We start from the raw sequence: 14,747 nt of genomic DNA on the forward strand, positions 1-14,747 counted from the left end.
ACGTTTCATCGACATTGTGGGTTTTGTCGGGGAGAAAACAAATTGCAAACGTACAGCACTTCAGAGTCACACTGAGATCCAACGTTTATGTAAATTTGTCTGAACACATTCTGTACTGGACAGGAGACACGGCACGGAGGAGACTGATGGACAATGGTCTACAGTCCAACAGCCAATCAGGACGCACGACACAATGGTCTACAGTCCAACAGCCAATCAGGACGCACGACACAATGGTCTACAGTCCAACAGCCAATCAGGACGCACAACACAATGGTCTACAGTCCAACAGCCAATCAGGACGCACGACACAATGGTCTACAGTCCAACAGCCAATCAGGACGCACAACACAATGGTCTACAGTCCAACAGCCAATCAGGACGCACGACACAATGGTCTACAGTCCAACAGCCAATCAGGACTTGTTCTGTTGCACTCAGTTGTTTCCAAAGTGTTTTACCTCATTTAATACGGGCACCTCTTTCTATCGAGCTCTGTCTCTGTCTCCGAGCTGAACGACCTGACGATGGACGACTTCCAGATTATATTTCTGTGGTTTCGTTGTGTCTGCACATCCCATTTTGCCTCATGTCTTACGTGTTCATTCAAAAAGTCGCCTCTTTAACCCTTTAAGGCCTGAGCACATTATAGATCATTACAGCTCGCGTAGACTTTTTTTTTTCTTTTTTTAGTCATAAAAATCACGTTAAACGAAGTATCAGCCTGTACTTTTGCCTTTTTTCACACAACTTCTTCTATTTTACACATCCATCCTTATTTTTCTTTTGCTGCGCTCTGATTGGTCGTCTTCGAGGGCGACGTAAGCACATTACACCCTGTATATCGTCCAGTTGTTTTTGTTTTTTGTCCAATAATAAATAAAACCTAAACCTGAGCTGTTACCAGGAAACTCGGGGTTCATAATATCATGACGCTAAACTGTTTGATTTTTGGTTTAAAATCAAGAAAAACTAGTTCAGCTGTGAGCGATTCCTGTTTATCTCCAACAAAGATCACGTTTAGTCGACAAACGCCAGAGATGAACAGCGTTATCCAATCAGACACGCTGTTGAACGAGCACCATGTGGAGGCAACTTCCTGTGTCAATCTCAACGTTTCTCTGCCTCTGTCCCAGTTCTACAGCGAAACAAAAGCTTTATTCTGAAACATGTTCGTCCCTCACGGGTCAAAATTGTACGACGGAGCATAAGGGTCAGTTAAATAAAATAAATGATCCGGGCACTACGAGAATAAAGTCGTAGCATTTCGACATTAAAGACGTCGATTTACAAGAATAAAGTCATAGTATTAAGAGAATAAAGTCGTAATATTAAGAAGAATAAAGTCGTAATATTAAGAAGAATAAAGTCGTAATATTAAGAAGAATAAAGTCGTAATATTAAGAGAATAAAGTCGTAATATTAAGAGAATAAAGTCGTAATATTAAGAGAATAAAGTCGTAATATTAAGAGAATAAAGTCGTAATATTAAGAGAATAAAGTCGTAATATTAAGAGAATAAAGTCGTAATATTAAGAGAATAAAGTCGTAATATTAAGAGAATAAAGTCGTAATATTAAGAAGAATAAAGTCGTAATATTAAGAAGAATAAAGTCGTAATATTAAGAAGAATAAAGTCGTAATATTAAGAGAATAAAGTCGTAATATTAAGAGAATAAAGTCGTAATATAAGAAGAATAAAGTCGTAATATTAAGAGAATAAAGTCGTAATATTAAGAGAATAAAGTCGTAATATTAAAAGAATAAAGTCGTAATATTATGAGAATAAAGTTGTAATATTAAGAAAATAAAGTCGTAATATTAAAAGAATAAAGTCGTAATATTAAAAGAATAAAGTCGTAATATTAAGAGAATAAAGTTGTAATATAAGAAGAATAAAGTCGTAATATTAAGAGAATAAAGTCGTAATATTAAGAGAATAAAGTCGTAATATTAAGAGAATAAAGTCGTAATATTAAGAGAATAAAGTCGTAATATTAAAAGAATAAAGTCGTAATATTAAGAGAATAAAGTCGTATTTTTATGAGAATATCGGCTGCTGTGCGTGAATGAGTGACCAGTGCGTTATGAAGAATTTGGATCATTTTGTTCAGATATTGCGTCCGCATAATATATTTTCTTTAACTGACCCTCATACTGAGCTCTGGCCCTTTAACTCTCGACTTTGCGTGATCAAACCGTGGTCATATATCACTTTTTTTGGTGTAACGTGTTTGTTTATGTGTCTTTTTCTTGCAGAACTCCAGCGCGCCCTGCAGAAGAAACCCAAGAAGACGTGCATAGTCAAAATGGTGGGGACGAGGAACCTGTGGAAGAACATCGTCGTCCTCTGCGTCAACTCGTACGTATTTAAATCTCTGCAGTTTTCTCCTCTTTTGTCACTACTTTGTCCTGTTTGTGAGTCCGTCCAAGCGGTGCCAGTCAGACGCCATTTTGTGTTTAACCTGAGGACTTTTTACAGGGACGATAAGCTCACCATTTCTCTTTCCTTCCCTGGCCGCGCTCCACTCCTTTTTTTACACCTCCGCAGGGATCGGTCCATTTCTGTCTGTCTCAATCCTGCTCCTTAGCGCCGTCCGCCGCTCTCTGCTCGCCATCAATATTACATGAGGCCTGTCCTTATGAAACATTAGACGTCCAGAACACAGAGCGGACCACAAGTACTCGAGTATTTAGGTACTTGGGTAAAAGTACAGAGACTGGAGCAAAAAAAAAAAAAAAAAAAACCTCAAGTAAAAGGATCACATGAAGAAATAAACTGAAGTAAAAGTATTAAAGTACCTGTTTAAAAATGTTTCTTAAAGAGTAAAAAGTAAAAGGTCTGTGGGCAAAGAAGTACTCGAGTATTTAGGAACTTAGGTAAAAGTACAGAGACTGGAGCAAAAATAAATAAATACTAGTAAAGGATCACATGAAAAAATAGACTGAAGTAAAAGTATTAAAGTACCTTTTTAAAAATGTTTCTTAAAGAGTAAAAAGTAAAAGGTCTGTGGGCAAAGAAGTACTCGAGTATTTAGGTACTTAGGTAAATGTACAGAGACTGGAGCAAAAAAAAAAAAAACCTCAAGTAAAGGATCACATGAAGAAATAGACTGAAGTAAAAGTATTAAAGTACCTGTTTTACTTTTTACTCTTAAAGTACATTTTTAAACAGGTAGTTTAATACTTTTACTTGAGTAGATTTTTTCATGTGATACTTTTACTTTTTACTCTTAAAGTAAAGTTTTTAAAGTATCACATGAACTTGTTTAAAAATGTACTTAAACAGTAAAAAGTAAAAGTATCACTTGAAAAAATCTACTCAAGTAAAAATATTAAAGTACTTGTTTGAACATGTATTTAAACAGTAAAAAGTACAAGTGTCAGGTGAAAAATGTATTTAAGTAAAAGTATTAAAGTACCTGTTTAAAAATGTTTCTTAAAGAGTAAAAAGTAAAAGGTCTGTGGGCAAAGAAGTACTCGAGTATTTAGGTACTTAGGTAAAAGTACAGAGACTGGAGCAAAAAAAAAAACAAAAAAACTCAAGTAAAGGATCACATGAAAAAATAGACTGAAGTAAAAGTATTAAAGTACCTGTTTTACTTTTTACTCTTAAAGTACAGGTAGATTAATACTTTTACTTGAGTAGATTTTTTCATGTGATACTTTTACTTTTTACTCTTAAAGTACATTTTTAAAGTATCACATGAACTTGTTTAAAAACGTACTTAAACAGTAAAAAGTAAAAGTATCACATGAAAAAATCTACTGAGGTAAAAGTATTAAAGTACCTGTTTTACTTTTTACTACTGCAAACCATCGAAAACTCGTTAACCCAGAAATAAAACGCCGCACTCGACTCGTCTCGCCTCTAAATCTCTTTGCGTATTTGTTGCAGATTAACGGGGTACGGGATCCACCACTGCTTCGCCCGCAGCATGATGGACCCCGAGGCCCTGGAGACCACCATGTTCCATAACTTCTACGCGGACTACTACACCATGGCGGGCATCGCGGTGGCGTCCTGCATGGCCCTGTGCCCGGCGGTGGGTCTGATGGGCCGGAGAGGAGGTCTGCTCATGTTTATGATCATCACGGCTCTGGCGTCGCTGCTGCAGCTCGGCCTCCTCAACCGTGAGTGCTCCACGCCGCTCGTGCGCCGCCGTCGTACATCACAATAAGAGTCGCGGCGTAGTCGGTCCGAGCTTTGGGGTTGATAGATCACGTTAGCAGAAGAGAACGGGGCACTTAGACTCTATAACGCGACTAAGTGGGTTTGTTACGGCCTTTTATCTGCTGCATTAACTAAATGTCGTCAGTTTGTTTGGGAACTTGGTGATAGAACAGTGAGACGGATGGAAAAATCAATACAAACTCAAAGTCCGTGCGCCGTTACAGGCCTCGATCTCCACCCGGGCTCGTGTTTTCAAATAAAACTGAATCACTTAACGGTTTGATTTACATAGAAGGACAAATAGCGTTTTTTTTAGTTTTGCATGTTCTTTTAAAATTCAAATATCCGTGACTTCTTCTGGTGATTCTTCTGGTATTTTTACCTTTGTCAAACGTAGCTGCAGATTTAAAACGGACGCAGACGATGTAAATGATGCAACTTGTGTCAAATATCATCGTAAATCCTCAATTATATAAAGCACAATCTTGATTTTATAAGAAAAACGTGACTATTTGAGTATTTGAGTACTGCCCTGTCCTGAGAGAGTCCAGTTCAGGGGTGAAGAAGTGCTCGGTTTTGTTATTTAAGTCAAAACAATAAAAGTGTTTGTTTAAAAATGTATTTCACGCAGGTTTTCAGATCGAATAACACTTCAAATGTAGAGATTTTGAGGCAGATTTGAGCAGAATTTTTGAATATTTAAGCTAAACACAAGCGTATAAAGACTTCCACGAGTTTATATTTTCATCAAAAATGTGTGACTTTGTTCAAATTAAAAGGTGCTTCATCAAATTATTCGTCCTGGAAGAAAAAGAAACTTTGAGGGTAAAGTTTTGGCGACATTAAGTGCACGGTTAGCATCAGCGCTGGAAGAAGTACTCAATTTTGTTACTCAAGTAAAAGTACAGACACCAGAGCAAAGAAATACTCAAAAATGTACTTAAAGAGTAAAAAGTAATGGGATTTTTATTTGTATATTTTTGTTTTAATGTGCTAAAAATAAACCCTGAGCCTTTTCTGCAGGTCTCAGACGATAATGGAAAATATGTTTGTTTTTTGTTTTGTTTCATATTTTCATTGATGTGTGAACAAGTATTACATGTACTTATACTTTAAAACAACAAATGCATAAACACCTTTTTAATTTTTATATAAGAAGAACTAAAACTTAAAAGTAAATACATAAATAATATCAAATAATAATAATAATAATAATACAAAAATAAATCAATTAAATAATTACACAAATCTTGACTGTAAATAAATAAGAGCATCACATAATAAAAAATAAATAAATAATAATAATAATAATAATAATAATAATAATAATAATAATAATAATAATACAAAAATAAATCAATTAAATAATTACACAAATCTTGACTGTAAATAAATAAGTGCATCACATAATACATAATAAATAATAAATAATAATAATAATCACCATCATCATCATAAATAAATAAAAAAAATAATTACACAAAAAAGGGGGGTGGCTTAGACAGTTTCAAAAAAGTCAATAAATGTTTGCCACTTTTTATAAAATTTGTTTATAATACCCTTGGAATATTTAATCTTCTCCACTTTCAAAAAGGACATAACCTCATTAATCCATTGAGTACTTTTACTTTTCAGTCCTGTTCCGTAAATGTAGTGGAGCAGAAAGTACAGATACTGCTCTCAAATGTACTCAAGTAAAAGTAAAAAGTATCCACTGTAAAATGAACTTAAATAAAGAACAGATACCTCAGATTTGAACTTAAGTACAGTACTTTCTTCTTTTACTTTCGTTACAATCCACCACTGAAGCCGCTTTATTGGTATTAATTGAAATAACAGTCTGACAAAGCTGCTGTATCAGTTTTTTTTTATATATATTCTGTTTTAAAAGTGAAAATAAATAAATAAATCTGAGCTGCAGACAGATTCAGATTGCAGATTTGTTGACCCAATTTATGGTTAATATCTCAAAAAAAAAAACTGTCTCTAGTTGAACCTCTTTTTTGTCAGTAAAAATAAACAAAAGTGAGATTATTTTGCTCAGAACCGCCTCAAAAAATAGTGCAAATATTCAACTTTAAAGACATTACATCTGTCAGTGGAGTGGACTTTACACCATGAGATAAATCCTGCAGGTTTATCGACGCAATCCCGACATTTAACGATAAAGTCCAACATTTACGTCGCTGTTTTTTGGGATATTTATTCGAAAAACAAACCGTAAATGCCCCGTAGAGTTGCACAGAGTTACATAGAGTTACACACACAGGCCTGTCTCAAATTACGACCTAATCCGAGTCTACAACGCGAACGCAAACCTGTAAGAAAGTGTTTTTTTGAGCGTCAGCCCCTGAAATCCCCTCTGTAAATGATTGCAGCGCGTGGCGTTATCTCGTGCGGCTAACGGCGTGGTCCGACATGCTCACGGACAGCTGTTTTTAGTAAATGTGTGTCAAAAGTCACTGTAAATGAGTCACGGTTTCCTCAATGACAACTAAAAGTCACTCACCGGGTTTAATCGAGTCTATTTTTAAACGTCTATTGTGATTTCCTGTCTGTTTCATGATGGTTAATATTGACTTTTCGTGTCTAGTTCTGCTTTGTGCCCCAGTTTTTACCCGGCGGCGTGGCTTAGTCATGGAAAAAAACATCATTTACATTAACGCTGAGTGTGTGGGTCTGCAGATATTTTGGAAACACAGACGCGAGTGCTGCTGTATAACTAATACTTGTCCTGTTTTCACACAGTGCTCGGGAAATACAGCGGACACTTGAATATCGGTAAGAAAACTACAACTATTTTTGTGTTTTCGTGTGTGGTTTTACTTGTTTTGCTTCGAGTTTAACGGTTTGTATCGGTTTAACCTCCTGAGACCTGGATTTGCAAATTTTTAGCAAACAACAGCAACAAGAACATGTTCAATTTTGAATATTTCTAAGAGTTTAGAATATTTTTTATTTATTTATTTTTATGTATTTTATTATTAATTTTATTTTTTTATTTTATTTATGTTTTTTATTTATTGTTTTATTTATTTTATTATTTATTTATTTTATTTATGTTTTTTATTAATTTTATTAATTTATTTATTTTTATGTATTTTATTATTAATTTTATTTTTTTATTTTATTTATGTTTTTTATTTATTTATTTTATTTATCTATTTATTGTTTTATTTATTTTATTATTTATTAATTTTATTTATGTTTTTTATTAATTTTATTTATTTATTTATTTTTATTAATTAATTTATTTTATTTTATTTTTTATTTTTTATTTAAAGGCACACGTCTTCCTGCACCTGTCAACAGCACAAATGAGACACAATGTTCCAGAGGCAAAATTGTTGTTTCTTATTTTGTTTTTTACACTGATGTGAAAAAATGTGTGTGTTCAGGCACTTAAGAGTTTTTGCAAATAAAATTATGCAAGAGCTCGGGTCTCAGGAGGTTTAAAGTCGGCGTGGGGCGATATTAGCTCGTTAACGACGGTAAATAGATAATAATAATAACCCCAGGATCATGCAGAGCGAGTTAAAACGAACATTTAAGACCAAAAGGACGAGTCGCTGCAGCTGAAAGTGCGCCCACGCTCACTTCCTGTTTGGATCGCGGCGGCTCGCAGGTTCGCTACGTCCGTTTATACAGGGTTTTTTTTTTATTTTGTGTTTCTACAGGGCGTGTCACTTTGATTTTCGTGCTGCTTTTTTACATTTTGAACCCAAATAAACAGCTTTTATCATTATTTATGGGGATATATTGTACGAATAGAAGATCTCGACTTTTACGGATGACGGTGGCTCAGGTGGTAGAGCGTTTAGCCCAGTCATCGGAAGGTTGGCAGTTCAAACCCTGCGCTGTTGTTGTGTCATTGTGCGAGACACTTAACCCCCCTCACCCCCAGCGTCTGTGTGTGTGAATGTGTGAATGTTTCCGTGATATAAAACGCTTTGAGGGACTTGAAGGTGGAAAAACTCTGTGTATAAAAATGTGGCACCAAAATAACTGCGATTAACGATTATATCACGATAATTATTAAAGCTACTGACATTTTAAACGTGTTCGGGATATGAATAATTATAATTTTTTTAATATTATGAACAGGTTTTTGTGTTTAAACAGCTGTTATGACACTGGTGTTTCTGTTTTTTTACATTATAACACCAGTCACCTTCATATGTCGTGTTTGCACTGTTCATCTAATATTTTTAATTATAACAGCTATATTTCTACTTTTTATATTATTATTATTCAGTGTTTTTATGTTGTTTAACTAGTTTTTGAGTCGTGTTCACTGACGATGGGAATAAAAGTCTTTTGATTCTGATTCTGGTTTATGTGCAATGTTAAAATTATTATTCTTTTTTTTACTGTTCACTGTGAGCCACAAATAACCAGATGTTCTGTTCTTAAAACCCTAGAGCGTCGGATGATGTCGTCGCCGTTACACTCGCGGTTGTGGACTTTCCATCACCGTAACTCCGCAACCAATCAGAGCGCAGTTATTTGATGTGTTAAAGGAAAAATAAGGATGAATGTGTCGTAATGGCAGACGAATCGGACCAAAAGATGCAGAACTCGGGGAATGTTTACAGTGTTTATTTACAGAAGTGACCAAATAGTACAGTAACGAGGGTTGATCCGGCGGTGAGCAGGAGGCGAGGTGCGAGCCAGGATCCAGGAGCGGAACGTGGAGCGCAGCGGAGACGACGATGCGGGCGGCACCGGGGCAGGGAGCAGAGTGCGAGCCGGGGTCCGGGGTCGTGGAGAGCAGGGACGTAGACGAGGTGATCAGAGCCAGAGTGAGGAGCAGGGTGCGACGCAGGGTCCAGTGATGTGGAGTGCAGTGACAAGACAGTACCAGGGCTGGGAAGCAGGGTCGGAGCAGGGTGGGAGCAGGGTGGGAGCAGGGTGGGAGCAGGGTCGGAGCGGGGTGGAAGCAGGGTCAGAGCAGGGTCGGAGCAGGGTGGGAGCAGGGTCGGTCAGAGCAGGGTGGGAGCAGGGTCGGAGCAGGGTGGGAGCAGGGTCGGTCAGAGCAGGGTGGGAGCAGGGTGGGAGCAGGGTCGGAGCAGGGTTGGAGCAGGGTGGGAGCAGGGTGGGTCGGAGCAGGGTGGGAGCAGGGCCGGGAGTGCTGGAGCTGGGACGGTCCAGGAAGCAGGATGTTGACACGCGTACAATCTGACACCGAGCAGGATGTAGATACGCAGATGATCTGGCTCTGTGTGTCTGGTCCTGGCTCCTCTTATCCACGGCAGCTGGAGGTGATTGCGCTGATGGGATTCAGGTGCGCGTGGGAGGAGCCAGGGACTCCGCCCAGCTCCAGACTCAGGCAGGTGAGGGAGGGGAAGGAGCAGAACAGGAGGCAAAACATGGAGCGGAATGTGTGGATTATGACAGGATGTGTAAAATAGAGGAAGTTGTGTGAAAAAGGCAGAAGTACATGCTGATACTTCCTTTTAAGATGATGTTTATGGCTAAAAAAAAAAGAATAAAAGTCTGTACTGTTCTATAATGTGCTCAGTCCTTAAAGAGCCTCATGTCAGTAATGGAAAGTCTGCAACTGCGAGTTTATCGGCGGCGACAGCGTCTGACGTTATAGGGATAATAAAGATTAAACTGAACTGAATAGAACAGTGATCTAGACGAGATCATCAGGGAGAAATAGATTTGTTCTACACGTTCTGGTCATGTAACGGTGAACGTCCTTTTTATCACGATAAACCGTATTATTTTTGATCGTTCCATCCCTAGTTCAAAGTTATTCCTCACTTACTGTTTGCATTGGTAAATTATCACATTTTTACACAGCACTTTTCCACCTTCAAGACGCTCAAAGCTCTAAATGAAGACACTGGGGACGAGGGGGGCTAAGTGTCTTGCCCAAGGACACAACAACAGCATGTAGGAGTGGAAGAAGTACTCAGTTTTGGTGCTTAAATAAAAGTATTAAAGTATCTGCTTAAAAATATACTTAAAGCACATGTGTCAAACTCAAGGCCCGCGGGCAAAATGTGGCACTCCACATCATTTTATGTGGCCCTCAACAGCCATATTTTCACATCTAGACAAATGTATATGCAGTATTTGTAACCTGAATAAGTAATAAATACAGAAACAGTTAATTAACAAGTAAAAAAGTAGATAGATTTATTTTACACCCGCCCCTTTAAGAGCAGACATTTTTCTAACGTGGACCTCGGTGAAAATGTGTTTGACTTGGAGTAAAAGTATTTCCCGCAGATTTTCAGATCCAATAAAACTTCAAAAAGTAGAGATTTTGATACAGATTTGTGTAGAATTTTGTTCAACAGAAACAAATTCATCTTTTTTTTTTCCAAGCTGTTTTTATTTGTATATTTCTGTTTTGCTCAAACTCAGTCTTATTTTTTTTTTTAAATACTTTTACTTTTCAGCTCTGTTCAAAAACGTAGTCGAGCAGAAAGTAGAGACACTGCTCTCAAATGTAGTAAAGTAAAAAGTATCCAGTGTAAAATGTACTTACAGTGGATACTTCATGTACACAACGACAGCGTGTATCTGTGGGAGCTGGAATCGCACCTCCAACCTGTGGGTCAGTGGATCGAACGGCTCTACCGATGATGTTTTATTAGTTTTTTTTTAGTTTCGAGAGCAGGATTGGAGCTGTCACATCATTAGACAAACACTCTTCCAACTTCGCTCCTGTCACGTCCTAATTATTCACCGCACAGAGTCTGATTTCGCTCAGATTCATGTGAAAATCGACTCCGGCGCCTTTAACTCTCCGGACCCGTTTGCTTCGCGGGCAGGATTTGACTCGGCCCGCGGTATTTCATTAAACCCCTGAAGCCTCGCGGAGCTCGAGATGTAATTACGCTTCAGCTTTTACTTATTTATCTCCTTTGTGTTAAACAGGGTGAGTCGCTTTGAGATTGAGCTGAGAATTTCACAACTGGCCTCGTTCCAGTGTTTATCACAGTCGTTTTTTGTTTTTTTTTCCCCGCTCTCTCTAATCCCGCTGTGGGAAGAGGAGCTCGTCTACTCTCACTGATCACTGCTAAAGCCACACTACGGAACTTTTCTGCTTTGCGAGGTCAAGTTACAGGTCAGACGTAAACAAAAATCAAACAAATGCGGTTGAATAAATGTAAAATAGATTTGGTTATAGTAAAGGAAAAAGTCAAATGAGGGATTACGCAGACAAATGTGAGTTGGTTTAATGCTGCGCTGTGGGATATTCCAGGCAAAGCGATCCGTAGTGCAGCTTTGACGAGACTCGGGGTAAAGGAAAGTACTGTAGTAATGGCGTTACTCGGTCACGCAAATGTGTCAGTATTTGATGAGGAAGCAGAGAGTGCACCGTAGGTCAAAGTAAAGCAGAAGTTGTATTGCTGACCTTTCGTTTTTTGTAATATTTATAGTCAGTATTTCAATTTAATCTGGATATTAACACTTCGTAAATAGAAAAACAGATTTTATATATATTATATATTATGTATTTATTTATGTATTTATTTATTTATCTCTATTATTTGTTGTATTATTATTTGTCTTATTATTTATCTTATTCTTATTATTTATATTATTATTTATCTTATTATTATTATTTATTTTATTATTATTATTATTATTATTATTATTATTTATCTTATTATGATTATTTGTTTTATTATTTATCGTATTATTATTTATTTTACTATTTTATTATTATTTCTTATTATTTATATTATTATTTTTTTTATTATTTATCTTATTATTATTTTGTATCTTCTTATTATTTATTGTATTATTTATATTATTATTATTATTATTTATTTTATTATTTATATTATTATTATTTTATTATTATTATTTATATTATTATTATTATTATTATTTATCTTTATTATTTATATTATATTTATATATTTATTTATATTTATTATTTATACAGGGGGACTCAATGAGAGCACCTGGGCTTTATTTCTCATGGGCGCCCTGTTTAAAATACAACACAAACTGAAAAAAAAACAAACAAGCAAAAACAAATCCAGATAAAACATATAGAAAAGTTTGATATCAGATTATCAACGTGTCCAGTTTTGCTTTTCTTTGGAGTTTATTCCATTTTTGTGAAGTAAAACAGCTCAAAGCCTCTTCTTAGCCTCAAACGGTCACGTGATCTGGGATTAAATGTTCCAGTTTCAATGATTAACAAATATGTGAGGTATTCCGTCAGTTTTTGAAGTTTTCCTTAAAGATAAACTTCATACGGTTTTGTTTTCTTCTAACGGACAGCGACGGACAAACTATTTTTTTCATAGAGGAACAGTGATGAGTTTTAAATCCATCACCTGTAATAAAACAAAGGGCGGAGTAAAAGAGAAATTCCCACGTACCACATTCCCATAATCCCGTACGGAGACGAAGTGCAGTTTGAAAACGTCATTTGATTCTTGTAGTTTATTCCGAGGAAATTCAAGTTTTCCAAAGCCAAATGTGTTTTTTTCTGCGATCAAAACATAAATACGGTGCATTTGTGGGCGACAGGAGCTCAGTTGGTAGAGCGTTTGTGCATTGACAGGTCACAGGTTGGTGGTGCGATTCCAATTTCTGCAGACAAATGATGTTGTTGTGTCGTTGGGCAAGACACTTAACTCCCCCTCGCCCCCAGTGTCTGTGAATTGTGTTATAAAAGTGTGACTATTTACCTTCCGTTCTTGATCAAATCCACTTTGCGTTATTGTCGTTGATAATATCTGTGGAAAATATAGAAGTTGGTGACAAAAATAAGAAAAATTTAACTCAATTTTTCAAAATATTATGGTTTTATTGTGTTTTTTGTTATTAAAGGAGCGGTTTTACACTGTTCTCTGATCTGTTCTAATGTCGTTTCCTCGTCAAAAACAAACCTGGAGTTGTGTTTTTTTTGTTTCATTCGCACAAACCCTGCATTTTACTCAAACTGAAAACGCTCTGTTCCACCTTGTGATGTCATCAAGTGCTCCACTGTGTTTTTAAACTCCACACGCCTTCATTTCTGGAATCATTTGGATCATTTCAGACCAGGAATTGCCGCTTATCTCGACTGAACAAAAAGTAAAAGGAGCTGTTCACTTGAAAACTACCACTTGATGACATCACGAGGTGGAACAGAGCGTTTTGAGTTTGAGTAAAATGCAGGGTTTGTGTGAATGAAACAAAAAAACCCAATGTGTGAATGAAAAAAAATACAACTCCAGGTCTGTTTTTGATGACGTAACAACATTAGAACAGGGTCTAAAACTCACAAAAGTCAATTTTGCATAATATGATACAATAATAAATACAGTTAAAAGATTAAAAACGCAAAATGAACAGTAGAAGCATTTAAACAAAACACATAAATAGGAGAAAACTTGTATTTTTCAGAATTTTTTTTACTGGTTTTGAAATATCAGAACGAATATAAGAGTTTAAGTAGCATTTAATAAACCGGGATTATTTTGTGTTGAAAATTCCATTATATTTTAGCTTTTTTTAAGTAAATTACTGTGGTATCGAGCTTTGTATCGACTTCTAAATCTTTCCTGTCTGTTTCAGCGTCGGCGTGGTCTTTGTACGTTATGTAAACCCGGTATAGATCATAGACGATGCTTTTGTGACCACGCTAGCTCCGTGCGTGACGCTAACAGCCCGTGCTAACGCTGTGACCCGTGCTGTGTCTGCAGACAGCTCGGGGACGCTGAACAAGAACTTCTCCATCGCCTTCTCCATCATCGGCATGTTCTCGTCCCACGCCGTCAGCAACCTGAGCATCTTCTTCTGCGCCGAGATCACCCCCACCGTCATTAGGTATCTGCTCCACGGGCGCTTCGGGGGGGCGGGGGCGGCGTGGGCGGAGGGGGAAATTGGATTGTTCTTAAGTGGATCTACTATGTCCTTCATTCACACAGACACAGGAGCCTCGATAAAACACAGCAGGGAGATAGATTATAGCTGTGCTCCAGGTGTCCTTGGAGCTGGGACCGGACAAATCGGACGAATTCTGAACAGTTATGTGCGTTAAAAGACCATAAAAGTGAGACAAAATGAACCCGGTAAAGTTTAAACTCTCGACATGATGATTTAAAGAGACAATATTACGCCGTTTTCTGATGTTCTAATGTCGTTTCCTCGTCACAAACAGACCCCGGGTTGTGTTTTTTTGTTTCATTCACACATGTTTAACTCACAAACCTGCAGATTTAGTCTCAGTTCTTGTCTCAGACTGAAAAGAAACACTCTGTTCCACCTTGTGATGTCATCAAGTGGCGATACAGGAAGTGCTCCGCTGTGTTTTTAAACTCCACACGCCTTCATTTCTAGAATCGTTTGGATCATTTCAGGCCTGGAATAAGTGACAATCTCTACTGGGCTGAAAGTAAAAGGAGGTGTTAACTTGAAAACTACCACTTCATGACATCACAAGGTGGAACGGAGCGTTTTGAGCTTTGGAGATGTAACAGACTAATAATAAAGTGTTACTCAAACATTCATCCATTCATTGTCTTCCTCTTATCCGGGGCCGGGTCATGGGGGAAGCGGTCTAACCAGGGACGCCCAGACTTCCCTCACCCCAGACACGTCCTCCAGC

General features: G+C 37.1%; 1 protein-coding gene across 1 annotated transcript in view; it reads left to right on the forward strand.

Annotated features, from left to right (window-relative positions):
- The window catches only part of LOC117385237 (solute carrier family 22 member 23-like), a 111,047-nt gene that overhangs the window by 90,612 nt on the left and 5,688 nt on the right, over positions 1–14,747 (forward strand). The window contains exons 6-9 of the mRNA XM_033982508.2: positions 2,260–2,362; positions 3,899–4,134; positions 6,923–6,955; positions 13,843–13,966. Of these exons, the coding sequence (XP_033838399.1) occupies positions 2,260–2,362; positions 3,899–4,134; positions 6,923–6,955; positions 13,843–13,966 (496 nt within the window). The remainder of the gene's footprint in view (positions 1–2,259; positions 2,363–3,898; positions 4,135–6,922; positions 6,956–13,842; positions 13,967–14,747) is intronic.

This window comes from Periophthalmus magnuspinnatus, chromosome 17 (genome assembly GCF_009829125.3).
Source record: "Periophthalmus magnuspinnatus isolate fPerMag1 chromosome 17, fPerMag1.2.pri, whole genome shotgun sequence".
Taxonomy (NCBI): Eukaryota; Metazoa; Chordata; class Actinopteri; order Gobiiformes; family Gobiidae; genus Periophthalmus; species Periophthalmus magnuspinnatus.